This window comes from Lathamus discolor, chromosome 24 (genome assembly GCF_037157495.1).
Source record: "Lathamus discolor isolate bLatDis1 chromosome 24, bLatDis1.hap1, whole genome shotgun sequence".
NCBI classification, from domain to species: domain Eukaryota; kingdom Metazoa; phylum Chordata; class Aves; order Psittaciformes; family Psittacidae; genus Lathamus; species Lathamus discolor.
Genome location: NC_088907.1, coordinates 2,133,593 through 2,160,546, shown reverse-complemented (window position 1 = coordinate 2,160,546; position 26,954 = coordinate 2,133,593). Strand labels below are relative to the sequence as shown.

The following is a 26,954-nucleotide window of genomic DNA, read 5'->3' as shown; positions in this document are numbered from 1 at the left end:
CATCAGTCTGCGCCGGCCGCGGCGGCAGCAGCGGCAGCGGAGGGGGTAAGGGGGCGCTGGGGGGGCCGGGCCGGGACTGGGCCTCGTGTGCGGGGCGGAGCCGCCCCGATGGCCGCCGGTGTCCCGTCGGCCCGGCCTCCATCGCGGGGACCGGTTGTGTCCGTGTGCGGCAGCCCCGGGCCCTGGCGGGGCCTCCTCTGCGCGGTGGTCCGGTACCGGCTGCTCGGTATTTCCGGTGCCTTCGGGGCTGCGGGCCTCGTCCCGGCGGCAGCTCCCGAGGGCAGGGCCTGCCCGGAGCCTCGCGGGCTTTGTGCGCGCCTGCGGGGCGGCCCCGGGCTCTCTGTGCTCTCGCCGGGTCAGAGCCGCGGCCGCTCCCGGCGAGTCCCGGAGGGGCGGGGCGGGCGCTGCCGGGCCGAGAACCGAAACCGAAACGGGGCTCGCAGCCATCTTGCAGCGGTTTCCCCCGGCGCCGCCGCCGCCCGGGTCAGGGGTGGGTTCAGCCCGGTCGTTTGCTCCCCGAAGCAGGGAACCCGTTGCGTGGATGAGGCGCAGGTAGAGCAGCCCCGGTGTGCGGTGCTGCCGCGGGGCTCGGGGCCGAAGGAGTTCCCAGAGGAAGGAGCTTGGAAAGGGACCCCCCCCTCCGCACAGAGCCCCCCGAGCTCCGCATACAGAGGGGGTACAAGGGCTGGGTGCTGTTGGAGGCTGTTCATGAGCTTGTTGATGAAACGTGAGTGGTCTCGAGGTGCATTCGGTGGCGGTGGGAAGCTTCGAGGTGGCATCCATGGGGAAAGCCATGCTTGTGAAGAGAGGTGCCTAAAAGAGGTCACTGCAAGCTGCTGCCCGCCTGGTGCAGCTCTGTCCTGTGTGACCACAGGAGCTGCTTCACCTCCTGCCCCTGCTGCTCTGTTTGCAAAGTGGGGCTGGGATCCTTCTGCCCCTCAGGGCGGAGGAGTGAAGCTCCCGTGTGGCTGGGGGACGCATCATGGCCAGACCAAGCACCCCTGAGCGTGGGTGTAAGGGGATCAAAGAGGTGGTTTACAGCTGGGCCTGGGGCTGAACTTCATTGCTGGCTCCTGTGCTGGGCAGAGGTTTACATGGGAAAGCTTTGCGAGGGGAAGCTGCTTTGGTGGCAGGAAGCTGTTCCAGGCATGGGTTTGGAACACGGGCTCAATTCCTGTGTTCCCCCCAGCAGGTGCCTGCTCTGGACAGGAGGGCACAGAGCGAAGCGGAGCTCCCCTTGCCCTGGCGCAGCAGCCGCCGGGGCCGCACGTGGGTCCCAGCACTGCGCTATGAGCAGAGGCACTGCTCGAGGCAGAGGCTCGTGTGTGCCGTGGGTGAGGCAGAACTGGCCCAGCACTACCCGAGGTTTCTTCAACCACCCTCGTACCCGAGGAAGGAACCAGGGAGCATTTCTGCAGCAGCAGCTCCTGACGGAGCAGGGCGCTGAGCTCCGTTCCCTTCAGGGATCCTGGGATATCAGAGGTGTGCGAGCTGTGGCACCGGCTCCTGCAGAGAGATGGCAGCTCCGCTGGAGCAGAGCAGGGTGCGATCGGTCCTCCAGTGAGCGTCCTTGGGCAAAGCTTTCCCCACGGTGTTGCCCTCCTCAGTACCACTGTCAGAGCAACGCGGAGAGAGGCTCTGACAGCATCAGGCTCAATTTCCAGAGGCTCTCTCTCGCTGGCCAGGACTGTGAACGGGAAATCCTGACTCTTTTCAGGCAGCTCGGGGAGGGGGAGACTCGCACAGTTCATGAGCTGGCGCGGAAGCTTCGAGTTCAGAAGAAAGAGGTCAACCGTGTTCTGTATAAACTCTTCAGAGAAGGCAAGTTGCACAAGGGAGGGGAGACGCCGCCTCTGTGGAGCATCACCAGCCCGAGTACGGGGAGGGAGAGGAGCCCCACTGAGCACAGCAGTGGTTGCCCAGCTCCAGCTGGAGAGAGCAGAGGAGAGACGAGCACAGCTGCTTTGGGAGACGCTGACCCCACGATGGCTGAGACCAAGGACAAGATCTGTAACTACTTGTTCAGCGTGGCAGAAAGCACAGCACTCAACCTGGCCAAAAACATTGGCTTCTCGAGGGCCAAGGATGTCAACGCCTTCCTCAGCGCCCTGGAGAAGCTGGGGGATGTCCACAAGCAGAACACGAGCCCCCCGCGGTGGTCCCTGACGGACAGGAAGCGCGAGCGGATGCAGATGAGGCTGAAGGCCAGTGCAGTGATGCAGAAAGCGGATCCCAAACCTGAGCTGGGGTTTCCACCTTCCTCTGTTCCTCTGGGCCCCCAGGAGGTGACAGCAGCTTCCCCAGCAGTGAGCATGGCAGGAGGAGAAGGGGCAGAGAACGGACAGCAGCCTTTGGGGCACGCTGAGCACAGTGAGGGCAGTGACACGGAAGCAGCCGTGCCTGAGGACACAAAGCCCCAGTTCTCCAGTTTGAGTCACTATGATAACTCTGAGAACGGGAAGTGGGCCATGGATGATATCCCAGATAACCTGAACTCCATCAACAAGCAGCCTGAGGAGGCAGAAGCCATCATGAGCTCCCCAGCTTCCCCCAGTTACACCGCCCAGTTTGAAGCTGCTTTACCTTGTACACCCGTGGAGAAGCTGCTGGCTTGTCAGGAGAAGAACCCAGTGAGTGGCCTTACTGAGTATTCCCAGTACACCTACCAGCACTGTGAGTTTGCCATGCTGGAGCAGAGCGGACCCTCTCATGAGCCACGGTGAGAACATTTCCTCCCTTTCCTGAGCTGTTTTCTTGCTTAAAATGCTCTTGACTTCCACTAACTTCAGCCCCTCACCTTTGTATCTGAGCCCCTGTTCCTTGATGCTTGTTTCACAAGGATGAGCCTAGTTGATTCCTTGCAGCAGCTTAAAAAAGCCAAGCCAACCCCCCAAAAAAACAAGGCTAAAATGTATTCCTGGTTAGTCCAGTTTTGACAACCCTGCCCCTCATTCTGAGCAGTGGAGGTGAGATTCATCTCTTCAGGTCCCATCTGATCGGATCACTTGGCTTTCATTTGGATTGTATAGGGGAAAACTGGTATTTGTGAGCTACCTCTCAGGATGCTTTCCCCCTGGAAATGGTAGAAAGGGAGCCCGGAACAAAGTGCTTGGGTGCAGCTCTCTTGGCTTGGATGAGGTGAAGCCACTCTTGAGTGTTTCTGGGGTCAGAGTGGCCTCTGAGCAGAGCACATAGCATGACACAGGTTGCTTCTGGAGCCCTGCTTCCCCATGTGAAACCCTGGCTGTTCCTGAGCACTGCTGAGCTGGTAAAAAGCTCTGGATGTGCCACATGGGAACATGTCAATGGATCCGCTAGACAGGAAAATTGGCCTCATTTCTAAAGATGAAGTCCCATTTTTGTTGGGGAGGAGGGAGCTGAACTGCTTCAGCCCCATAACCCTTCTCCACGTATGGTTTGACCCTTGGAAGCAGGTTTCCTCTGTATTGGGCTGGAGGGCAGGAGTGAAGCCGCCTGTGTTAGACTCCACAGGGAGCAGAGAGACGGACAGCAAAGGCAAGAGGTTTGTGTGAGGCAGCACCTCCCTGAGGTGCTGGAATGCACTGGATAGGCAGGGAAGCTGCCAGAGGGACAAGTGACCCCGCATGAACAGGTACAGATGGAACAGCACGGGCTGCTTTTAAGCTTTCTTCATCCCTGTGCAGGAGACACAACTGCTCTGCATAGAGCCATGATGTGTTCGTGGGGCTTGGGAGCAAGGCAGTGCAGCCTGTTCCTTCAGAACAAGAGCTGGAGCTGCTCCTCTGTCCCGAGCAGCTCTGAAAATGCCATGGAACGGGGCAGAGGTGTTGGGATACTCTTGGTATTTGTGTCTTTTGCATGTGGCAGTGTGGGTTTGCTCTCCTAACCAGGAGCAGCTGTTCTTTCTCACCTGAGTCCCAAGAGCAGCTGTGCTTGCTCTGAGAAGACACCTCTGCCTCTGGATTTACCTCTTTGGGGTTCTTTTTCCAAGGTTTAAGTTCCAGGCAGTGATCAATGGGCGTCGCTTCCCACCAGCAGAAGCAGGGAGCAAGAAACTGGCTAAGCAGGAGGCAGCAGCCAATGCTATGAAGGTCCTGATGAGTGAAGCAGAGAATGGAAGACAGGGGGGAATTAAATGTGAAGAGCCCTTTCCCTCTGAGAGCTCCGAACCTCTGGTGAGTCTTGTCTGCTTTCCCTGGGAGGCTGCTCAAGCTGTGGTTAGGCTGCAGCTGGTTTCCTCCCCTCTTCTTGCTGTAGCCTTTGCCTCCGGAGCCAGAGCCTTCACCTGCAGCAGCTCCCCTCAGCCTGCTCCCTGGGAAGCATCCCATCAGCGTATTGATGGAGTATGGGCAGAAGTCAGGGAACACGATTGAATTCCAGCTGCTCTCTCAGGAAGGGCCACCTCACGATCCCAGGTATAGCAGATGGGTGTCAACTTTGGGGACATATCTTTCATATCCTTCCTCTTCAGCACACCCCCCATGTTCCCAGCCTCATTGCTGACCTGCTTAAGTGCTGCTCCGATCCCAGGAATTTTGGCATGGCTCCTCCAAACATCTGCCTCCAGCAGGAGACCAAACCCACCAGCCTTTCTCAGAGAAAGAACATTGTTTCATCCACCAGAGCAGGAACAGGTTCCAGGCCTGTACCCTACCTGGTAGTGCTCTCCTGGGCATGGTTAGGGCCATCGTGGTAGATGTCAATTGGAGATAATGCAAAAGGACTTAACTTGAATGGGGAGACAGGGATAGTAACCAGATGGAGACACCTCTGCTTATATGCTTCTCATATGCTATAATGTCCTGTCAGGTTCAGCTACTGTGTGAAAATGGGTGACCAAATTTTCCCTGCTGTGGTAGGAAACAGCAAGAAGGGGGCAAAGCAAATGGCAGCAGAAGTTGCTGTGAAGATTCTTTCTGGAGAGTCTGTCCCCCATGTCTTGCCTGAACAGGTACGAAGAGCTACTTTAGAAGAGCCAAGTGGTTTGGGTCGGGTCCCCCCTTCCTTTATTTCATCTTCCCCTGGGTTTCACCCCCCCCAAGGCCATGTGCTGGCTCTAGCAGAGGTTTACTGCTGCTCTTGGCCTGTGGTGGTTCCAGCTGCTCAGTATTTGACAGCCTTCTCCTAACTCTGCTCTAGCCTGTGGTGAAGCCCCAAGGTGACCAGCCTATGCACAGCTCTGCACCATGGATTCCCACTCCAGATGAATCCAAGGTGGCAAAACCAAAGGGTGTTGGGGAGCTCATCAAATACCTTAATGTCAACCCTGTCAGTGGTCTGCTGGAATATGCCCGCTCCAATGGCTTCGCTGCAGAGTTCAAGCTCATTGACCAGTCAGGACCTCCCCATGACCCCAAGTAAGTCACTGCCCAGGAGGAGGTTTTGCACTGTTCCTTTTGCCCAGGCAAAATTCCTGGTGCAGTTTGAGCTGGCACCAGGCTGAGCTCCTGCCTCTGAGCACATGAGCTGCCTCCACTCCCCTCTCTGCTTAAAAGCCAGCCTGAAACCTGGGGGTTTCTTGCTTCCTCAGAGCTCTGCTGCTCTCGTTACAGGTTTGTGTATCAGGCAAAGGTTGGAGGCCGCTGGTTCCCAGCTGTAACTGCTCACAGCAAAAAGCAGGGCAAGCAGGAGGCAGCGGATGCAGCCCTCAGAGTCCTCATTGGCGAGACTGAGAAGATTGAGCGCATGGAAGGGATGAATATCCCTGAGGTAAATCCTCTCCCTCCAAAGCTAGGGCAGCTTTTGTAGCCCTGCTCGTCCTGTGCTTTCAGTCTGGCAGAAAAATGCCTCCAAGATCAACTGTGAGGCCTTTGTTCTCAGAAGGTGCCTTCCCTGAAGTGGGTTAGGCTTTTCCTCAGGGCGCGGATGTGCTCCTCCCTCCTGCTGGCCTCTGCTTTAGGGCTGAATTATCATCAGCTTCTTCCACAAGCTCCTGAAACATGTTCCTGTGGTGGAACAGAAGTAGCTCCTCTTGAATTCTGTGACTTCCCCCCCTCCTTCCAGATTCCTTTGTGCTGCATTAAAATCTGTGTCAGCTCAAAAACTCAGGAGCAGAGAAGAGCAAAGCTCTGGCTGTGTCGGGAGTGGCTGTCCCAAACCTGTGCTGCTTTAGATCCAGGTTGTGTGAGCTCTTCAGAGCCGTGTGCCAGCCTGCACAGCTGAGCACAGCAGCTGTGCCTCTAAATAGAAAAGCCATCAGGGAGGATTTGTCACTCAGCAGTGCCAGAGGAGGCAGGAGCGCGGCTGCAATGGGAGGGACTCTGCAGCCTCCTCACAGGCGGGCACAGAAGGAATTCCTTCAAAGCCAGTACCAGATTTCCTTGGCTGAGGCTCTGGGAACAGACAAGATGGGTCTCGTTCCTTTGTGCTGGGGGTTTCCCCTGGCAGTCTCAGGAGGCCATTCCTCAGCCTGTGTCACTTGCTGCCAGGAGGACAGCTTACTGTTGGCTCTCAGTGATGATGCTCAAAGCAGGGCTCCAAGTGTTGGACAAGGCTTTCCCAGAAATAGAATCATAGAATGGGTTGGAAAGGACCTTAAAGCTCATCCAGGTCCAACCCCCTGCCACAAGCACAGTCCCCTTCCACTGGAGCAGGTTGCTTCAAGCCCCTGTGTTCAGCCTGGGCTTGAGCACTGCCAGGGATGAGGCAGCCACAGCTTCTCCATTCAACCTGTTCCAGTTCCCCACTACTCTCACAGGGAGGAACTTCTGCCTTATCTCCAACCTAAATCTCCGCTATTTCAGTTTGAACTCATTACCCCTTGTCCTATCACTACAGCTGCAGCCCCTGATCATCCTCATAGCCCCCCTCTATAGCTAAAAGAACTCCACCCACCCCTGGACATTCTACTGTCCATGCACTCGACCCCAGTTGCGCTGCCTGTAGCTCCTGTTTTCTGTGTTCCTGCTGCTCCATGTTAGCAACTTCTTGAGCTGCTCTATTCCATGAGCTCTTAGCAGCCCTGCTCTTGTGTCCCTGCTCCAGCTCCCCGTGAGTGGCAGCACCCTCCATGATCAGCTGGCTATGCTGAGCCACCAGCGCTTCAACACCCTCACTGCACGTATCCAGCACAGCCTGCTTGGGAGGAAGATCCTGGCTGCCATCATCATGCGGAAAGGGAACAAGGGCCTGGGAGTGGTGGTCAGCATCGGGACAGGTATGGACAGGTTCTTCCAGCATAAGCTGAGCTCTCACTTCCCTGCTAGATTCCCTGTCTGGGAATGGCTGTTGCTGAAGGCTTCCTAAGGGAGAGCAGGAACCGTTCGCAGGGCTCGCCTGGTGGCACAAGTGCTGTGGGCATAGTGAGAGCAACGCGGGGGTGCCTGCAGCTCTGCTGCTCTTCGTCCCTGCTCCAGCTGCTGCTCTGTGCATCAGAGCACGGGTTCCTCTCGCTGTACAACTCCTCTCTGTTGCATGGACCTCAGCTCCCTTCCTAGTGAGCTGCCACACGTCCACCTGGAGTGGTGGGCTGGAAACCACTTGGAAAGGGCCACTGCCACTAAACCTTGGGCAGTTTAAGTCTCCGTTGTCCCTAAAGTAGTATCTTTGTCCCTTTGTTTTCCTCACTGCTTGGATCAGGATAATGATTTCATAGGCAGGGGATGCTGCTGCTGCTCAGGAGCCCAAAGAAGTAAAACCTGAAGCAACTTGAATGCCTCCTTCTTCCTGTGGAGCTGGTGTTGACTTTGCCGCTTGCCTGATTCTGGACTGTGTTTCAGGTAACCGGTGCGTGAAGGGCGAGGAGCTGAGCCTGAAGGGGGAGACAGTGAACGACTGCCACGCAGAAATCATCTCTCGAAGAGGCTTTGTGAGGTGAGAGAAGGGGAAAGCTGCAGGAGAAGCACCCACCAGGAGGTGGTGACCCATCCTAGAGGGTGTTGGGGGAGGCTGGGATCCTCAAGCACTACTGTTTACCCATGTGGTGCTAAATAGAGGGAAGTTATTTCTGATAAGAAGGGGCCATGCCTGAATGGTGCCCAAATTAGCACCAAACTGGAGAGTTGCCAAGAGCCCAAGGGCTGCATCTGATGTACCTAAAATAAAGCAGCTTGCAGAGGCTGCTTGGCTGGCGCACGACGTGCTGCTTCAGTGTGAGCCCAGCTCTGCCTGAGCCAAGGTGCTGGGGAGTCTGCAGGCCAGGTCCTCCTCTGGCTTCCCTGGCTCTGCATGCCAAAGGCTGCAGGAGAACATTCCAAATGTGTTTGTGTGGGTAAAAGAAATCTCCTTTCATCACTTGGGAAGGGGTTTCCCAACTAAACTGCAGAACTGCTCTCTTTTCTAAACAATTCCATATGGCACTTCTTAAACTCAAGGGAGCTGGAGTTGGACCTGTCTTGGCATTGTCTGCTCTCCCCGTTATGACAAGCAAACCCAGCTGCTTTCCTAAAGCCTTTGCCTGCTGCTGCCATGCTCTGCGTTCCTCAGCACTGGAAGGTGTTGAGAGCAGGTCCCTGGGAAGGTGGAAAGTCGGAGGATGCCATTCTCACTTCCTGTCTGTCTCAGCTTTTCATCTTGACAGTCGTGGCTGCTGTGGCACAGCAGAGCCCACACATCCAAGAGTGAGCTCCCTCTCTCCTTGCAGAGCAAGGCCCTGCCCAGGCTCTGCTGGATCCTCTGGGAAGCTGTATTTTTTCCTTAGTCCTTGATGCTGTATTGGAGACCTCAAGGTTTTTGCCTGTCCCTGGACAGCAGGAGCCACAAAAGGCCCCGTCATTGTAAAGTGATCGTGGGCTGTGCTAATAATACCTCCTGTGTTGAGCTGCCCTCGGGGCTGTTTGCTGGTAGTGCAGACGTGGTGCTGACTAAAGGCGCTGGGTTAACAACCTTGAAGCCTTCTTCACTCAGCCCAGATGCACGCAAGCAGCAGCCAGCCAGGCTCCTTTCCCTCTCCTGCCAGTGCTCATTGTCTGGTGTGGCCTCTGCATGTCAGGAAAGCTGTCCTTTTTGTGCTTTTTATGTAGCAGCAGAAACTCTTTCTTGGCTTCCAGGTATTCTTGGCCACAGGTCCAGGTCTTTGCTCTCCCATGCAGCAGGATCAGGCAGCTTGGTGCAACAGAGGCAGAGTTTGGGACCCTCCTGTCCTGGGCACAGACAGTGGTGGGACTGAAGCATTCCTTGTCTGAGGAGCAGAGCAGCCTCCTGATGTGAACCTGTTCCTCTCAGGTTTCTCTATAGTGAGCTGATGAAGTACAACTCCTCTGATCCTTCCTCTGCAGAAGAGAGCATTTTTGAGCCAGCAGGAGGGAAGAGGCTCAAGGTCAAGCGCGGTGTTACCTTCCACCTGTACATCAGGTTTGTGTGGGGCTGGGCAGGGCACCGCTCTCAGTGGCGCTGGCTCCCTGCCAGCCCTGGCTGTTCTCTGAGGGTCGATGCTAATTTGGGGAGCATTTGTTTTCTAGCACAGCACCGTGTGGAGATGGGGCTCTCTTTGATAAGTCCTGCAGCGATCAGGCGAGTGTGGTGGGGCAGGCTCAGCATCAGCCCCTCTTTGAGAACCCCAAACAGGGCAAGTTGCGGACCAAGGTGGAGAATGGTGAGTGCATTCACTCCTCTTGTTTGGGATGGCTCCAAGCCCTCTTCTTGGAGCCTTTCTGGAGCTCCAAAGCTTCCTTACCCCTCCCTTTGTGGTGCTGTTGTGGGATTTGAAGCACTCAGGAATCAAAGGAGGTCGGAGAAAGGGGTGGGAGTGTTAGAGAGAGTCCCTGCTCCTTCCCGTCTCAGGCACTTAGCCTGCCACACTAGCAAGAGCTGATGTTTGCTGCCAAGCTTGGATGTCTCTGCCCTCCCTTTCAAGCACTATTTCATTCTGCTGCAGCAACATTAAAACTGACTCCTCTCGCCTCAGTACTTGGGTTCCCTCTTTCCAAAGGGATATTCTAAGCACATTCCTTGGAGCTGGGGCAGTGACTCTGGAGGTCACCCTGTGCCTGCGCACGCAGGAGAGATTTTGGTGAGGTTGCTGCTGGGCTTTGGGTTACTGGGTACCTGACTCTTTCTTCCTCTCTTGTGCAGGGGAAGGGACCATTCCTGTGGAGTCCAGTGACATTGTGCCCACGTGGGATGGGATCCAGCATGGGGAGCGCTTACGCACCATGTCCTGCAGTGACAAGATCCTACGCTGGAACGTGCTGGGCTTGCAGGGGGCTTTGCTGTCACACTTCCTGGAACCAGTTTATCTCAGCTCTGTTACGCTCGGTAGGAGATCCACCATTCTTCCTGGCCTGGGCTGGATGTGCTGCCCTGCTCCATAGAGCTGGGTTGCAGCAACAAGGAACCTACCTTCCCCAAGAGATGAGAAAGCTTCGTTGTGGAGGCTGGAGGAGTAAGGGGCTGAAACATCGTTCTTGGCAGAGCTGTGCTATTTGCAAGTGGAAAAGGGAGTTTTTGCCTTGTCTGCTGTGGGTGGAGTGGGTTTTTCTCCAAGGTGCTTGGTTTTCAGCAGGCACATGTGATCTGGGAGGGCGAGACAGAAACTGCCTGTTTGTGTCTTGGGTGAAAAACATTGCAGGCTTGAAACCTTCCTCTTACACATCCAGGGTACACGTCCCTGAGCCACGTGGCTCTGAGCTTTCTGGAGCTTGTGAGCAGCTCTGGGGCTCCTGGGGCTTTGCCTGTGCTGGCCCTGCTTCCTCATGCCTCTGTGTCTGTCCCTCCACAGGTTACTTGTACAGTCAGGGTCACTTAACACGTGCGATCTGCTGCCGCGTGGCCAGAGATGGGAGCATGCTGCAGGGCAAGCTCCAGGCTCCGTATCACATCAACCACCCGGAGGTACTGTGGCCTTGGCACTTCCTCATCTCTCCATCCCCATGTCCATCTCTGCTCAGGGGGCCTCCCTGAGGGAGTCTCCTGGAGCAGCTCTCCAGGCAGGCTCAGGGGGTTGATGACTTGAAACCTTCCCCCTTTGTCATGGCAATCACTTGCTCTGGGGGAAAAGGAGACCCAGGTCCCCTGTTCCCAGCGAGCTGGTGCAGCAGGATTGGTGCTGAGGCCCCTTCTTGCCTGTGGCGCAGGTCGGGCGGGTGAGTGTCTATGACTCCACGCGACAGACGGGCAAGACGAAGGAGTCCTCAGTGAACTGGTGCCTGGCTGATGAGAGCGAAGTCGAAGTCCTGGATGGCACCAAAGGGAAGGTCGATGGGTAAGAGGGAGCTGTTCCTGCTGCTGCTCTTCAGGTGGGGGAGAGGGGCAGCTCTGAAGCTGTGAGTGCACCTTGTGCTGGTACCAGCACCTTCTGGGTGGGGAGGGCTGGAAGCAGCAGAGCCCTGCTGCGACAAGGAGCCTCGCAGCAGCCCATGGAGGGGCTTTTCGCCAAGCTCCCTGCTCCTCTTTGCTCTTCTGAGGATCACATCCTTCATTGCTGCCTTTGTCTTCCTTCTCAGCCCCAAGCTAGAGGTGTCTCGTGTGTCCAAGAGGGAAGTGTTCGCCCTGTTCCAGCAGCTGTGTGCCAAGAACAACCGCAGGGACCTGCAGAGCCTCTCGGTGTACTCAGATGCTAAGGAGGCAGCCAGGGCATACCAGGAGGCCAAGCAGAGCTTCTTCAACACGCTGGAGGAGCTGGGCTACGGCAGCTGGATCCGCAAGCCCCAGGAGGAAGATAACTTCTCTCTCCCTGGGGCATAAAGAGCTGCCCTCTCGGGGGGTGCATGGGGAGGGAGTGCGCACAGGCACGTGCATGGCTGTCAGCATCCTTCCACCACCACCTTTCTGAGGTGGAAGCAGGAGCATGCAGCAGGTTCCCCTGTGAGCCTGGCTGCCTCCTCCCTTGTACCTGAACCCCTGCCCTTTCTCTTTTTAACACATGCATGGGAGTTACTGCCTTTTTTTAAGCCAGGGCAGGTTTGGTCCCTGTTTGCTTTTATGGTTCCGTTTCCTCTTGACTTTTGTATTAGAAGAAGGCACAGGAGGCCAGAGGGGTGCTGCGAGCTCACACCCTTGGGCCTGGGCCCTACAGAGCTGCTTTGGGGGCAAATCTCTTTTAAGGAATCAAACAACAGCTGAGAGGCTGGTTTGGGGGTCACTGGTGGGGGGGCTGGGCCACGGGGCTGAGCTCTGCAGGGCTCCCCCCAGCACCCGCTGATATTCTTCATTAAGAGTAATAAAAGCCAGTTTCTCTATGATGAGGTGGGTCTGTGCAGTGAGGAGGGGTTCCTGCAGTGGGACTGAGGGGATGGAGGGGAATGGAGATGAGTTCCCACTTGCCAAGTGATGGATGGATGCAGGATTCAGGGGGGTCTCACAGGCTGCAGCAGAGGGGCAGGATCCCCTCCGTGACCTAGGGATGAGCCCACGAAGCAGCTGGTGTGGAAGCGTAGCCCCAGAGAGGGCCTGAGCCTGGCGGCCCAATGGCTCTGGCTGCATCCATGGGTGCTCTTCTGGGGCTGTTGTGCTCGGGGGTCTCTGCTCCTCATGGGGTCACTGTGAGACCCCCTTGCCCTGCACTTCCCAGGGCTGCAGCGGTAGCAGAGGGGCCACAGGGCAAAGTGGGACACGGTGTGGGGTTGCTTTAGGGCTGTTTAACCCTGGGGTACCTGGGGAGAAGGGCTCCTGGTTCATCCCTCGCGTGCGGGTGCCCTGGGGCTGGCTCTGCCTGTGCCACGCTCCCCGGCACAGAGGATTAGTGCTATTTATTTATAGCAAACGCTCCCGTTGAATCTCCCCAACGAGGCCAGGTCCTGCCCGTGAGGCTGAGCACGGGCCCCGCTACCCTGCAGTGGCGTTGCGGTTCCCTTTCACTTGCCCAATTGGTCTCATGGCTCCGTGCACCAACCCTGGAGTGCAGCAGGGGATGGATGGTGGCACTGCTGGAGCGTGGGGCAGCCCCTGGCCCTGCCGGCAGGTTGGGCCTAAACCCAGCATCCTCCTGCCTGGTCCATGCTCCATCCTCCTCCCCATGCCCCAGTGCCCAGCTCTGGGCAGCCCTGGGGGTGGCACAGGGCTCTGGCAGCCCCATCCCCACATGACTGCATTGACAGGAGGAGATGGAGGACGTGGCAGGGAGCTGGTTTCTGTGCTCCCTCCCTCCCTCAGCAACTGGGGTTCTGCTCTTCCAGAACCGATTCCTCCCTGGCACCTCTCACCTTGGCCATGGGGAGCTGGAGGCCCACAAGCCCTCACCGCATCCTGCTCCCTCCTTCCCGTGGGATGAAATGACACAAAATGGACCCAGCCCTGTCCTGTGTGAGCATTTATTGGTCTGCAGTGGCTGCCTGGAGCCCAGCGCTCGCCCGGGACCATCCCCCAGGTGCTATTTGGAGGTGGGGGTGCCCTGGCCAACCTGGAGCAGGGAGTTGGTGGCGTAGTTCTGGAAGAGGGGCTGCAGGAACATGCCGACGGTGCCGAAGACACAGACAAAGACGAAGATCCACAAGAAGAGGCGGTCGATGACCATGGCCACGTACTTCCAGTCCTCACTCACCTGCGCAGGGCCGGAGCGGGCCGGGTCAGGCCGGGGACCGGGAGCTCAGATCGAGCCTCGCATCGGCTCCATCAGTGCCGCAGCTCCCGGGGCCACCCCCTTCCAGCCCCGCACTGAGCCGGGCTGGGGGGGGGCCCGCGTTCCCCTGCCCTGAGCCCCCACCCGCAGCCCCGCAGTGCCGCGCAGGGCCCGGCTGTGTGGGAGCAGCTCCAGGATGGGGCGGCAGCAGCGGGTGGGGGCCGGAGGCAGGCAGAGCCCCCTTGGTGCTCCCACACATCCCTTCCTGCGATGCAGCCCCGCACCAGCGCGCTGTGCACCCCCCAGCCCTGCCTGAACCCCAGCCCCGTCAGCACCCCTCAGCCCTGCCTGAACCCCCAGCCCTGCCTGCCCCCCCCCGCCCTGTCAGCACCCCCCGGCCCTGCCTGCCCCCCCCATCCCTGCCCGTACCCACAGCCCTGCCCACCTCCTCCAGCCCTGCCTACCCTACCAGCACCCCACAGCCCTGCCCACCCCCCACAACCTTGCCCGCATCCCCCGGCCCTGCCTGCCCCCCCCCAGCCCTGCCCACACCCCCAGCCCTGCCTGCCACGACTCACGCTCTGGTCATCGTCCTCGCTGCGCATGTGGTCAGCAATGAAGCGCACGCCATCCACAGCCTCCTCCAGCCCGCAGGTGCAGCTGGGCGCTGTCGCCTGCCCCTGCCGCTCCCGGTACCCGTTGAGCCCATCGGCCTTGGTGGCACTGGGGTTGGCATAGCAGGTGCAGGCCCGGGCGCTGGCCCGCAGAAACAGGGTGGCGGCGGCGGTGCCGGCACGCTCCTGCGTGTGCCGGCGCTGGCGGAGGCGTTGGCGGGCGCAGTTCTGGCGCGGCTGCTTCATGAAGAGCAGAGCTGGGAGCTTGCGGAGGAAGAGGGTGCGGACCCAGGGGGGCATCGTGTGCGTGGTGGGTGAGCGGTGGTGCACATTGAGGACGCAGACGCTGGTGACAATGGAGAAGGTCACCAGCACCATGGTGAACATGAGGTACTTGCCCACCAGCGGCACATCCAGCGAGGTGGGAGGCACGATCTTGGAGATGAGCAGCAGGAAGACGGTGAGGGCGAGCAGGACAGAGATGCAGAGAGTCATCTTCTCGCCGCAGTCGGACGGGAGGTAGAAGACCAGGATGGCCAAGGAGGTGATGAGGATGCAGGGGATGATGAGGTTGATGGTGTAGAAGAGCGGCTTGCGCCGGATGATGAAGTCGTAGGTGATGTCCACGTAGGTGGAGTCATCGGGGTTCTCATTGCGCCGGCCTGGCAGCGCCACGATGTCCCACTCGCCGCTGGGTGTGAAGTCGTCCAGGCTGGCCACCTCGCTCTTCAGCACCAGGTCGATCTCCGTGCGGTCGTAGGTCCAGGAGCGGAACTTCATGGTGCAGTTCTGCTGATCGAAGGGGAAGTGCTTCACCTCGATCTTGCATGCGCTCTTGTAGATGGCTGGCGGCAGCCAGAAGATGCTGCCGTCATAGGAGATCACCGCGTTGGAGTAGAAGGACACCTCGTACATGCCGTCGGCGCTGGTGCAAAGGGATTTGCTGTCAGCCCTTGCCCTGCCCCAGCGGTGCCACAGAATCCCCCCTGAGCCCCAGATGGGGTTGGTGCACCCCAGAAACCAGCCACTTACTTGTTGTAAAGCACCACGTCGGGCAGCCAGATGTGCTTGGAGGGCAGACGGACCTTCTTCATGTTGTCAAAGTCCTCTGGCTTCCAGGTGAGGCGGTAATCCTCCCACTCCTGCGACGAACAGGCTCAGCCCGGCCGGGGGGACAGGGGGTCCCACCCATGGGGGCCAAAGCAGGGTGCAGCGGAGGCCCCAGGACAGGGTGGGCATTGGGGTCCCACCCAGGGTGTATGGGGGGGTCCCGGGGCAGGAGGGGTTCAGGGCAGGGTGGAAGGGGGGGGTGTCCCAGGACAGCGTGGGCACCGGTGTCCCTCCCAAGAGGGTATGAGGGGGCTCAGGGTAGGGAGGTCCCAGGGCAGGGTGAATGGGGGGTCCCGGCGCAGGGTCCAGGGCTCCCACCTGGGTCAGCCAAACGTTGGTGGTCATGATCTGCTCCCTCTCGTGCTGTGGGGAGAGCGATGGAGGGGTGGTGATGCTGGGTGCTGGGGGTGAGGAAGGGGTACAGGGGGATGGGGAGCAGAGCCCCGGCAGCTCACCACGCTGATGAGCTGCGCCAGCGACACCATCAGCTGCACGGTCACCAGCTCGGAGCCGTTGGTCGCCGGCCGGATCAGCTTGTTGTACCGGGCCGGGTCCAGCAGATACTCCACCAGCCGCTCCTCCGTGTCCGTGCCCAGGCCCCCTGCGGGGGGACGGGAGGCTGAGCCCAGGGGGGTCTCTTCCGGCTCCGGGCTGAGGCTTTCGAGGCAGGGAAGGGGAATGGGGACCCCCGGGGGCTGCGGAGCCTTTCGGGGCCGGACCGGGCCTGGAGCCTCGGGCGGGGGTGGGCAGCGGGAGGGAGCCGGTACCGGCTCCGCACCAAGTTTGTGCGTGGTCGGTGCCGGCTGGGTCTGTGCAATAGGGAGCTGGCGCAGTCCCCTCCGCGCCGGTGCCGGTGCCGGTTCCCGCCTCCCCGAACCTCGGCACTTACGTTTGAGGGCGGCGAGGAGGCAAAGGACGCGGAGCAGCGCCATGGGGGCGGCCCGCTGCCGGTGCCGCTGCCGGTGCCGCTGCCGGTGCCGCTGCCGGTGCCGCTGCCGGTGCCGCTGCCGGTGCCGCTGCCGGTGCGCGGGCGCTGTCCCCGGTGCTGCCCGCGCTCTCCGCGGTGCTGGAGCCGGCGGCGGCAGCGGCCCGGGCGGGGCGGCCCCGGGCGGGAGGCGGTGCCGGGAGCTGCGCCGGGGCCGCCCCGCGCTCCGCCGCCGTCACCGCCGCCGTCACCGGCCCCTTGGCCATCCCCGCCTCCGCCGCGGGGTCACCGGGAGCGGGCGGCACCGCGCGGGGGGGGCCGGCTCCCGCAGCCCCACCGGGGGTCCAGCCCCGACAGCCCCAGCGGGGCGGGGGAGGGCAGAGCTCCCGGTAGACCCGGAGCGCCCCACACACGGGGGCAGGCGTTGGGGCCATCCCGGGACCCCCGCTCCTCAGGACCTCCCCCGGTTCCCCCCCCCCCAGCAACTCCCTGGTCGGGGGCGTGGCTAGCGGTGAGGGGCGTGGTCACAGAGAGGGCGTGGCTACCGGGACTGGCCCCGCCCTCTCCTGCTCCGCAGCGCCTCCTTGCGTCACTTCCGGCCCGGCGGCGTTCCGCCCGGTGCGCAGAGGCTTCCGGCGGTTGCGGCCTCGCCCCTTCCGTTAGCGGCGGGAGGGGGCGCTTCCGGCGAGCGGGGCCGTCCCGCCGCCATCTTGCGGCGGCTGCGGGGGCTGCGGCGGCGGCGGCGGCGGAGCGGGTCCCTCCATGGGAAGATGCAGCGGGCGGGGCCGGAGGAGGCGGCGGGGGCGCAGGCGGCGGCGGGAGGGGGCAGCGCGGTCCCCGCCGGGCGGCTCCTGAGGCGGGAGCTGCGGCTGCTCGAGTCCATCTTCCACCGCGGCCACGAGCGGTTCCGCATCGGCAGCGCCTGCCCCGACGAGATCAGCTGCGAGTTCGTGCCGGGCTCCGCGGACCGCGCCGGGGGCTCCGCGGCCCGGGGGCCGCCGCCGGGGCCCGTCCGCATCCACTGCAACATCACGGTGAGGCCCGGCGGGGTTCCCCCCGCAGCGGGCAGCGGCTCCCGCAGCCCCCGGGGCTCGTCCCCGCCTGGGCTGGGTGCGTGCGGGGGCCGGGTGCTGCGTTCGGCACGGCTGGTGCTTCCCCTGCCCCAGGGGTACCGGGGGGGGGTCCTGCGTTCGATGCAGGGCCCCAGTACCGGAGCAGCGCCGGCTCTCTCTGCTCCCTGGGCTGGGGCAGCAGCACAGAGTTGAGCCGGGGCCAGGGGGCCAGAGCAGGGCTTTGGGTCCTGTTTGGTGGAGGGAGGCTGCAGGCACCCCCAGCCCGATCCCTGTGGGCTGGCGGGGTCTGTGTGAGGGATGTGAGGCTGCAGCGCCCTGGCGTTGCTGCTCTGTGCCCCACCAGCTGTACCGGTGGGATGGAGGCAGTTGCAGCAACTCGAGCACCACTTTCTCCTCCTCTCCAGGAGTCTTATCCAGCCGTTCCCCCGATCTGGTCTGTGGAGTCAGACGATCCGAACCTGGCAGCTATCCTGGAGAGGCTGGTGGAAGTCAGGAGAGGAGACACGCTGGTGAGGGGGTGCTGCCGGGGATGAGGGGAGGGTAGAGCCAAGTTGCCTGGGGCTTCAGGAACTGCCCCTCTGCTCTGCTCTGGTGAGACCCCACTTGCAGCACTGGGTGCAGTTCTGATTAAAAGCATAAAAAGGATGTGGAGCTGTTGGAGTAAGGCCACAGGAGGCCACGAAGGATGATCAGGGGCTGGAGCAGCTCTGTATGGAGCCAGGCTGAGAGCACTGGGGCTGCTCAGCCTGGAGAATAGAAGCTGAGTGGAGACCTCAGGGCAGCTTCCAATGTCTGAAGGGGGCTACAAGGATGCTGGACAGGGACCTTCAACAGAGACTGTAGCGACAGGACAAGGGGTGATGGGTTCAAACTGAAACAGGGGAAGTGCAGGTTGGAGATAAGGAAGAAGCTCTTCCCTGTGAGGGTGCTGAGGCACTGGAATGGGTTGCCCAAAGAAGTTGTGAATGCTCTGTCCCTGGCAGTGTTCAAGGCCAGGTTGGACGGAGCCATGGGTGACCTGGTTTAGTGCAAAGTGTCCCTGCCTCTGGCAGGGGTTTGGAACTGGATGATCTTAAGCTCCTTTCCAACCTAAACCATTCTATGATTCTAACTTTGGGATGAGCAGCTCTTGATTTGGATGCTGGGGCCTGATTCCCCAGCTTGGAGCAGGGCAGCCTCTGGGCCTTTGCTTCCTCGTTTGTGAGGGAGGGCATTGCAGCACTGAGGGCTTGGAGGGTGGCGGGGGCAGTCCCTGCACTTCTCTGACCCTTGTCTGCTCTCTGGACAGCTTCTGCAGCACCTGAAGCGAATCATCTCTGACCTGTGCAAACTCTACAACCTCCCTCAACATCCCGATGTGGAGATGCTGGATCAGCCTCTGCCGGCAGAACAGGTCAGTGCCTCTGAAAGGGAGTTCTCTGGAGCCTGCTTTTGAGCCCTGGAAGAGGAATAGGACAGGTGAGGGGTTGATATCCTCTCCCTGGGCTGGATCCCTGTCCTGGGAGATGCTAACCTGCTCTGCTGGTCCTTGGAGCTGCTTAACTGCTCATGCACAGCTTCCTGGGAAGGCTCTTGGCTTCAGTCTGCTTTTAATATGGTTCTGTGTGTAAATGGCCTGTCACCTTGCCTTAGGAGAGCCTGGGAATGCAGGAGTGTTGCCTCGGGAACCTGACAGAGCAGTCACAGAATCACTGAATGGTTTGGGTTGGAAAGGACCTTAGGATCATCCACTTCCAACCCCCTGACATGGACAGGGACACCTCACACTAGACCGTGTCACCCAGGGCCCCATCCAGCCTGGCCTTGAGCACTGCCAGGAATGGAGCATTTACATCTTCTCTGGGCACCCTGTGCCAGCTCCTCAGCACCCTCACAGGGGAGAGCTTCTGCCTTATGTCCAACCTGAACTTCCCCTGGTTCAGTTTAAACCCATTGCCGCTGGTCCTGTCTTCATCTCTGGCCTTTTGTCCCTGCAGAGCACACAGGAAGAGGTGTCCTCTGAGGAGGAAGACGAAGAGATGCCGGAGGTAAGTGCCCCCTTGGTGTCCGCGGGAGTACACCGGAGAGCTGAGCACAGGGAGCTGCCTGCAGCAAGGTGCGAGGCACAGGGCTTATGCCTGGGAAGAGCCTCAAAGGCTTGAGATTGGGCTCAGCATATTGCTGGTCCTGAGCCGTGGATGGGACCATGTGTTCACAGCCAGGGGCTGGCAGCAGCCCAGCTGAGCGGGGAGCCCCTCAGGCAGCTTGTCTGCTTATGCTGCTGTGCTGTGGAGCCTGCAGCATCCTCCGGAGTGGTGGGATTTCCGGGCTGGCATTGTCAGCAGGGAAAGCATGCTTGAGCATGGGACTCCCACGGCGAGGATGAGGTGGGCTGGGCTGAGTGTGCACCGAGCTAATTGGCAGGAGCAGCAGAGGCAGCCAGAGCTTCACTGCAGGCTGTGAATATCCTCCTGCGGAACCCACAGCCTCGGGTTGTTTGGTTTGTGGTTTAGAGCTCTACAAGTGGGTGAAATCATCTCCAGTCTCCATGGTGATGTTTAGTGCTGGCTCACACCCTGCTCCTGGGGCTGAGGGGCCCTGCAAGGCCTGGGGCAGCCCCACACTGAGTGGGCCCTGGGGGCTTCCCATTGTCCCTGGGGTGCTAAATCAAGGCCAGCTTTTGCCAGGGTCCTCACAGAAGATGAAGAGTCTTAAACTGGTACCAGCATATCCCAACCTGGGATTTGTGCTCATGTTCCTGTGGGCTGGGAGAGGAACCCTCAGGAGTTGAGTGCTTCCCCCTCCTGCTTTCTGCTGCCACTGTCATCGTGGTGCAGGGACGAGGGTTTGGAGCAGAGGTTTGGCTTTGCTGGGCTGTGCTGGGGGAGCAGACCAGAGCAGCAGAGCCAGGCCCTGCTGCAAGATGCTTTATGCGGGTTAATCCACTCGAGGGATTTTCTGGCAGGATCTGTTTTCCTGTGTGACAATCTAGAAGTGTCCCAAGCCCTTCCGAAACTGCTGCTCCTCCAGAATAGCAGCACTAGGCCTGGAGAGGCCCAGGGCAAGCCTTGTCCAGAGGATTTAACACCACTGTTGAAGCTGTGTGTACCCACAGCTCTTTGCTGGCAGCTTCAGGTAGGGAACCCTGTGTGCTGACACGGTGCATGAGGAGAGATCCCGCAGTTCCTCCTGATTGCTATGACTGCTTTGGATGGCTCTTAACAACTGGGGTCTTGCACATGTGGGCCTGAGGAGTGGTGGGGTGGAACTGGAGAGGGTCCAGTGAAGGCCACAGGGATGCTCAGGGGTCTGGAGCATCTCTCTGATGAGAAGAGACTGCAGGAGCTGGGCCTGGTTAATCAAAGAGCAGCCTGAGAGGGGATCCCATCAATGCAGATCAGTATCTCAAGGGTGGCACCAGGAGGATGGGGCCAGGCTCTTTCCAGTGGTGCCCAGTGACAGGATGAGGAGCGATGGCCAGAAACTAACACACACTAAGTGTCACCTCAACAGGAGGGTGGCAGAGCCGTGGCCCAGGCTGCCCAGGGGGGTTGTGGCCCTGCCTTGGCAGGGGATTGGACTGGATGAGTTCCAGAGGTCCCTTCCAACCCCAGTGACTGTGAAGGGGTTGATGGGTAGAGCCTCTGCTGGGCTTGGGGAGGTCACTGGGGCCGCTGCGCACTGGAGAGCTGAGCTGCTCTACAAAGAGCCTCCCTGCTGTGAACCATCACCTCTTTTTGAGGGGGAGAGGCCCTGCCCCACTGAATGGGAAGGTGGGGGGCTCCCCTCGTGCTGCTGGTGCTGGGGTTCTGCTTGTGGAGGGGGAGCAACACAGGGCAGCGTCTGGAGCCGTGGAGCTGAGGTGCAGGCGCCTTGTGCTTACGCATTGCTCCTTGAGGAGCATTTGTCACATTAGGGACTACTTGTAAACAGGCCTGAGACTTGGCAGGGAAGAATCCACCTGGAAGCATCCAGGGAAGAACAAAGAGCTGTGTGAGCCCAGTTCAGTTCAGGAAGGGGAAGTATGCTACTCTGCTGGCTTCGGTATGGGAGGGCAGGAGGAGCCCAGAGCCTGAGACCTCATCACTGAGCAAGCCCCAGCCTTGTGTCTTCCATTCTCTTTGTGCCTCGAATCAGGTCTCGGGACTTCCTGAGAGAGGGAGAGTTGTAGTGGGAATCCCTCCTGGTGCAGGGCAGCCTTTGCCTGCAGGGAGGAGCAAAGACAAGTTAGGGTCTCCTCCTAACTCCCCTTTCCCCTTCCCAGGACTCTGAGGACTTGGACCACTATGAGATGAAAGAGGAAGAGCCGGCAGATGGGAAGAAGATGGAGGATGAAGGCATTGGGAAGGAGAACTTGGCCATTCTCGAGAAAATCAAAAAGAATCAGAGGCAAGATTACTTAAATGTACGTGTCCCGCGGCGGGCGGGCGGGTTGGGGGCTGTCCCTGGCCGCGGGTGCAGCAGTGGCTCCCAGGGCCTGGTGTGGCTGCTGCAGAGGAGGCTGGGACTCAACAGAGGAGTAACTGTGGGTCTCAGGTGCCACCGAGCCATTGGTGCTCCTGCAGGGAGCTCTGGGGTTCCCCTCTGCTCCCTGCGCCTCGCTCAGCGCCATGGAGGTCACTGGTGGGTTGTGCTCCTGGGCTGAGGTTCTCATGCAGCTGAGAGGGCACAGAGGTTCCTGCTGCCTGGGGTGGCGTCTGTGGGGCAAGAGGAGTTGCTGTAGGGGGAAAGACCTGGGGACACTGGGAGGTCTGGGTTTTGAGATTGGACTGAAGTAGAACTTCAGGTGCTCAGGTGCTGGCCTTGTAGAGCAGCAGCCGTGGTGGGGGCAGTGTAACAGTGCAGTTCCCCCCCTGCAGGGTGCAGTGTCTGGGTCTGTGCAGGCCACCGACCGGCTGATGAAGGAGCTCAGGGATATTTACCGATCACCAAGTTTCAAGGGCGGTAAGTGCCAAGGGGGCCCTGGGCTGGGGCTGCTCCCTCCTCATTCGCCAGGGCACTCCAAGGACCTCAGAGCTGCTTCAGTGGCTCTGCAAGGGAGCAAAACGGCCTCATCTGCTCCCTTCAGTGCTGGGAGGATTAGCCCTGAGGGGGATGGTGCTCCCATGGCTTTCTTATACCCAAGCACTTGGGAAGGAGCAGCCATAGGAAAACTGCTGCCCTCAGGAATGTCCTTCTGGATAAGTGCTGCTTTTTGGCGGGGGGGGGGTGGGGGTGGGGGGGTGGGTCTCTGCCAGGCTGAGGCTGTGCTGCAGTTCCAAGGGTTTTGAAACCTGGGTGGTGTCCCCCCGCAGTGACAGCCCTTCTCTGCCCTGCAGGATACTATGCAGTTGAACTAGTGAACGACAGCCTGTACGATTGGAACGTCAAACTCCTGAAGTAGGTGCCATTGGTTGGGATCATGCAACTGTGGTATGGGACCAAAGCATCCCTGTGAGCCAGAGGGGAAGTGAGCAGGGCAGGGGAGCACCTTGGGTTAGCCTCTCTCTTGGGCAGCTTTCTTGCTGTCTGCACATCCCAAAGGAAAGAACATCTCCAGAGAAAGGGGAGATGATCTGAGGGCTCTGCAAGTCTGTCTGCTGTTCCTAGAGTCCTGGAAGAGGTTCATCAGACAAAACCCCGAGCTCTCACACCCTCCAGACACCAGTGCTGCCTTTGCTTGGGCCAGGCAGGCTTTATATTTAAGCTGGCAGCATGCACAAAGGGTTGATGGTCTTCTCTGCAAGCCAGGAGCACAATGCTGACAGCCCGTGCTGTCGCTGCCCCCAGGGTGAGACCATCCAGGTACAGTAGTGCCGGGGCCGGTGGCAGTGAGCGCGGCGGAGCCGAGTGCATGGCCCTGCCTGAGCCTCTGGCCTCCTCCTTGGCAGGGTTGATGAGGACAGCGCTTTGCACAATGATCTCCAGATCCTCAAAGAGAAAGAAGGAGCAGATTTCATCCTCCTCAACTTCTCCTTTAAAGTAAGGCCTGTGCCTCCCCTCCTTGAGCTGCTTCTGCCTCAGTGGGTCCTCAGGCAATGTTCCTCAATGCCTTTGCTTTTTGCTTCCCTCTTTGTTCCAGGATAACTTTCCTTTTGATCCACCCTTCGTAAGGGTCGTGTCCCCAGTGCTGTCAGGGGGGTAAGTACCTGCTCCCCTCTCCCCTCTCTGCGAGCTTACAGCGCTGCTTCCTGCAGCAGCTTTCAGTGCTGACAGCCCCATAGTCTCCCTGGCACAGGCTGTCAGTGATTCTTGGGGAGGCAGAGATGGGGCTTTCCCTTTTGTGTGTTTCTCCATCTGAGGAAACAGTTTGTGTCTGTCTCTGCCCTGACTTTGCCTCATTCCTCCCCCAAGGTATGTCCTGGGTGGTGGTGCCATCTGCATGGAGCTACTTACGAAGCAGGTGGGTACCTCTGGGCTGTGCTTTGTGTTCCTGCTGCTGCCTGGAGCTGCCTGGCTTGGCTCTGCTGCCCTGGGGGAGCAGCAGGGGCCCTGTGCTGCCCTCACCATGCTCTGCTCTCTCCATCAGGGCTGGAGCAGCGCCTACTCCATCGAGTCGGTGATCATGCAGATCAGTGCGACCCTGGTGAAAGGGAAGGCACGAGTGCAGTTTGGAGCCAATAAGGTAGGGCTTGCTCAGTGCAAGGGGGCTTGAGGCATGGCTGGGAGCAGTGTGGAGCCACACTGATGGGCACCCTGGCTTCCCTTGCAGAATCAGTACAGCCTGACCAGAGCCCAGCAGTCCTACAAGTCCCTGGTTCAAATCCATGAGAAGAATGGTAAGGGCTGAGGGATGGAGCGTGCATTTCTCCTTGCTAAGCCAGGCTCCCCTCTGCTGAGCAGCCCCATGAGCCGTTGCCCCAAGCACAGACGTCACCTGGAGCAAGGTCACTTGGGGTGTTGATCGATCAGAAGCTTTCCAAGACCCAACAGAGCGTGCACTTGAGCCCAGAACCTCCCCTGTGTGCTGGGAGCAGCCCCTGAGTGGGAGCAGCAGGGCAGGGAGGGGATCCTGCCCCTCTGCTGTGCCCTGGGGAGACCTTGGAGCAGCTCCAGTGCCTAAAGCAGCTACAGGAAACCTGGAGAGGGGCTTTGGACACAGGCCTGTAGGGACAGGCCAAGGGGAATGGCTTTAACCTGCCCGGGGGGAGACTGAGATGAGCTCTTAGGCAGAAGCTCTTCCCTGTGAGGGTGCTGAGGCGCTGGCACAGGGTGCCCAGAGAACCTGTGGCTGCCCCATCCCTGGCAGTGTTCAAGGCCAGGTTGGACACAGGGGCTTGGAGCACCCTGCTCCAGTGGAAGGGGTCCCTGCCATGGCAGGGGTTGGAACTGGAGGAGCTTTAAGCTCTCTCCCACCTAGTTCTGTGCCAGCCATCAAGAGCAGGCACTGCAGCACAGGGCGTGTGGCTGCACCATCCTCTGGAGACAGCAGGTCCCAGTCTGGGTGCTGTTGGTGAGAAAAGCCTCCCGGTGCTCTGGGACATGCAGCCCTTTGGCAGCAGGACTCTGTGTGGTCGTGCTGCTGCTTCCAGCTGTGCATTCCCTCATGTTCCCAGTGTCCCTCATGGATCTCTCTCCTTTCAGGCTGGTACACACCGCCCAAGGAGGACGGCTAGCATGGATACTGCAGGACCAACCTCATCTTCTGGATGCTCTACTAGGATCTCAATGCTTTCTCCTGGGCTGTAATAGCTCTGCCTGTTGCAGGACAATAATGGCTGTTTAAAAACTCTAAATAAAACTGTTTTAAGCAGTTGGGACTGAGCGACACCACTTGCTGGACCCTCGCTAGCAGCAATTCTTGTTTAAGACAAACTTCCTGAGCCTCTTGTATCGCTGGAACCTTTCGACTCTGCTCCAGTCTCGAGCATCCTCCTTACCTATGCTATTGGATTTAATTTATTTTCTTATTTCATGTACACTGCTTTTTTTTGTTACAGTGTATGATGGATGTGTATGGAAAAATGTATCTTTGGAGAAAAGTTACAGTTTGTTAATTTGAAGATCCTGGTCTCAGTCGTGTCTTTTCTTCTGCCTCTGGCCCTGGGGGCACAGGAGCATGCCGGCCTCTCGGGGTGGTGGCCGCACAATCCATGCAGGAAGGGCTGCAACAGCAGCCTTGGAAGAAGATGACCCTTTGGGCACCAGGGGAGAAGGGCTTCTGTCCCCTTCCTTTGTCCTCTGGAAGTGTAGAGGGGAAGGGCTTAAGGTGTTCCTGACTCCTTCTGTGGGTGAGGGGTTTGCAGGTGCCCGTCCAACCTTCTCCGTGGCCCGTCTTGCCAAGCAGGGGGAGAATGAGCAGAGGCTTGCCTGGTGCAAGCCTGGAGCTGTAGCCCCTCTGTCCTACTTGAGCACCTTGTACCTGTAGTAGCTGCCTGAAGAGGAGTGGGATTTGCTGTTCTTGTCTCTGCAGCAAGGGGCTGGGCTGGGGGGGTCTGTACCGGCTCAGCTCTGTGGTACTGGGGGAAGGCGTTGCTCAAGTCCTGCTCCGGTGCTTCTGTCCCTGTCCTTGCTCGAATCCCCCCTGTTCTGTCCTGAGGCTGCTGTAAGGAGCTTTGGGTGTGGGGCTGTGTCCTCAGCTGGAGGCAGAGCTGACTCATCAGTGTCAGTGCAGGGCCATCAGTATTAATTCAGTGTTTGAATCAAACCCATGAGCAAATCAAAGGGCCTCAGAAGCTGCCCGTTATCTGCTCCCGCAGCTGCTCCTGGGCCTGCTCCCAGCCTTGCAAGGAGAAGCTGGAGGTGAGGGATTACCGGGGGCTGCTCAGCGCTCACTGCGGAAGCAGCTCCCGTCTTGCCTGCGGCTATTTTTAAGCCCTTTGCTGCAGGCCTGGAGGGTTTGTGACCCTGAACGGCTCTGCCCGGCTTCGGCTCCTGCTCCTGCACCCCCGGGCAGGGTCCTTGGGCTATCCCCAGCGCTGCTCCTGGGGCTGGGGGCACGGGGCAGCTCAGCGAGCACCGGGAACCTGCTGCCGGGTGGGTTTAATGCGGGTTTCAAAGGCTTCTGGGGGTGCTGTTGGGTGAGGTGGGGGCTGCACCTGCAGAGCCTGGCGGCAGGGCTGAGTCTGAGGCCGCTCACAGGGCCCGTGCTCCCGCGTCCAGGCCGGGATGAGCGGGAGGGTTCGCCAAGGTCCTCCCGCATCCCCTCCCCGCTCGGATGCGGGCGCCGGGGCTGGAAGCGCTGCGGGAACCGCGCGAGCTGGCGTCTGGCGGCGTCTGCCCGTGCCGTCTGTTCGCACCCGCCCCAGCGCCGGGCTCCATCCTTCTCCAGCCTCAGCACCGCGCCGGCTCCACTCCGCTGCTCGGGGAAGCGGGCACCCAAGTGCCATCTGTCGCTGCTGCCAGAAACGCTCCCGCAGCGTTCCCCGCGGAGCTGCGGAGGATGCGGATGGGGAGAGGCTTCCCAGCGGATGGCACGGAGCCACCGAGCCGGTGCTGCCGGCGCCTGTCCTGCTGGTGAGGCCCCGGCAGTGACGGGGGGATTGAAATGTGCCAAAGGAAGAAACTGCCACCGCTTCCTACGGTGCTGCCGGCGCCTCCCTGGCGAAGGGGACGCTGCTGGGCACCAGTTGTCAGGGGCTCACAGCAGCGGGACCCTGCCGTGGGTTGGAGCCGGCTGCTCCTTGAGGACATTCCCCAGCCCCTGGAGTAGCCCGTGTCCTACCCCGAACCAGGGCAGTCCCGTCCTGGGGGCTGGGGAGCACCTTTGTCTGCACCCCTGACCTGCTCCTTTCCCTTGGGCTGTTGCAGACGGGTCAGTAGCACTCCCCCTCCGCCGTCCTCACCGGGGGGTGGGCAGGAGGATCCATGCAGGGAAGTCCGTGGGGTCTCTCCACTGGGCTCCACACACTTGGTCC

The 26,954-nt window shown here is 59.8% G+C and overlaps 3 protein-coding genes across 8 annotated transcripts; 2 read left to right on the top strand and 1 right to left on the bottom strand.

The window, feature by feature from the left end:
- The first annotated feature begins 1 nt into the window (after nt 1).
- Nucleotides 2-12,101, top strand: ADAR (adenosine deaminase RNA specific). Of its 5 annotated transcripts, none has more exons than XM_065660076.1 (15): nt 2-45; nt 1,190-2,719; nt 3,974-4,157; nt 4,240-4,397; nt 4,792-4,933; nt 5,122-5,339; nt 5,535-5,691; nt 6,967-7,138; nt 7,701-7,794; nt 9,145-9,273; nt 9,381-9,514; nt 9,994-10,176; nt 10,640-10,752; nt 10,995-11,122; nt 11,364-12,101. In XM_065660076.1, exons 2-15 carry the CDS (start codon nt 1,290-1,292, stop codon nt 11,602-11,604), a joined length of 3,483 nt encoding a protein of 1,160 aa, XP_065516148.1. In that variant the 5' UTR covers nt 2-45; nt 1,190-1,289; the 3' UTR covers nt 11,605-12,101. The 5 variants fall into 5 exon arrangements, with proteins under 5 accessions (XP_065516148.1, XP_065516149.1, XP_065516151.1 ...); XM_065660077.1 differs by having other exon boundaries at nt 8-45; nt 1,193-2,719; XM_065660079.1 differs by lacking the exon at nt 2-45 and adding an exon at nt 560-727 and having other exon boundaries at nt 1,718-2,719.
- Nucleotides 12,102-13,155: 1,054 nt separating this feature from the next.
- CHRNB2 (cholinergic receptor nicotinic beta 2 subunit) lies at nt 13,156-16,197 on the bottom strand. The gene is made up of 6 exons (XM_065660315.1): nt 16,031-16,197; nt 15,597-15,742; nt 15,460-15,504; nt 15,064-15,173; nt 13,996-14,956; nt 13,156-13,399 (listed from the first exon to the last, which is right to left on the bottom strand). The coding sequence occupies exons 1-6, from the start codon at nt 16,071-16,073 to the stop codon at nt 13,229-13,231; spliced, it is 1,476 nt and encodes a 491-aa protein (XP_065516387.1). The 5' UTR covers nt 16,074-16,197; the 3' UTR covers nt 13,156-13,228.
- A 538-nt stretch (nt 16,198-16,735) lies between these two features.
- On the top strand, nt 16,736-25,100 carry UBE2Q1 (ubiquitin conjugating enzyme E2 Q1). Of its 2 annotated transcripts, XM_065660103.1 has the most exons (13): nt 16,739-17,100; nt 17,544-17,648; nt 18,428-18,532; nt 19,116-19,166; nt 21,383-21,523; nt 21,978-22,062; nt 22,437-22,497; nt 22,989-23,079; nt 23,180-23,238; nt 23,452-23,500; nt 23,627-23,722; nt 23,810-23,876; nt 24,682-25,100. In XM_065660103.1, the coding sequence occupies exons 1-13, from the start codon at nt 16,837-16,839 to the stop codon at nt 24,711-24,713; spliced, it is 1,206 nt and encodes a 401-aa protein (XP_065516175.1). In that variant the 5' UTR covers nt 16,739-16,836; the 3' UTR covers nt 24,714-25,100. The 2 variants fall into 2 exon arrangements, with proteins under 2 accessions (XP_065516174.1, XP_065516175.1); XM_065660102.1 differs by lacking the exon at nt 23,810-23,876 and having other exon boundaries at nt 16,736-17,100.
- Nucleotides 25,101-26,954: the final 1,854 nt, after the last annotated feature.

Coding starts and splice junctions, on each gene's coding strand:
- ADAR (XM_065660076.1), top strand. CDS start 1,290: ATGAGCAGAGGCACTGCTCGAGGCAGAGGCTCGTGTGTGCCGTGGGTG. Junction 4,158..4,239: donor CTGAGAGCTCCGAACCTCTG/GTGAGTCTTGTC, acceptor TTCTTGCTGTAG/CCTTTGCCTCCGGAGCCAGA. Junction 10,753..10,994: donor ATCACATCAACCACCCGGAG/GTACTGTGGCCT, acceptor CCTGTGGCGCAG/GTCGGGCGGGTGAGTGTCTA.
- CHRNB2 (XM_065660315.1), bottom strand. CDS start 16,073: ATGGCGCTGCTCCGCGTCCTTTGCCTCCTCGCCGCCCTCAAAC. Junction 15,743..16,030: donor CCTCCTCGCCGCCCTCAAAC/GTAAGTGCCGAG, acceptor GTCCCCCCGCAG/GGGGCCTGGGCACGGACACG. Junction 13,400..13,995: donor GCGAGGACGATGACCAGAGC/GTGAGTCGTGGC, acceptor GGCCCTGCGCAG/GTGAGTGAGGACTGGAAGTA.
- UBE2Q1 (XM_065660102.1), top strand. CDS start 16,837: ATGCAGCGGGCGGGGCCGGAGGAGGCGGCGGGGGCGCAGGCGGCGGCG. Junction 17,649..18,427: donor TCAGGAGAGGAGACACGCTG/GTGAGGGGGTGC, acceptor CTCTCTGGACAG/CTTCTGCAGCACCTGAAGCG. Junction 22,498..22,988: donor TGGAACGTCAAACTCCTGAA/GTAGGTGCCATT, acceptor CCTCCTTGGCAG/GGTTGATGAGGACAGCGCTT.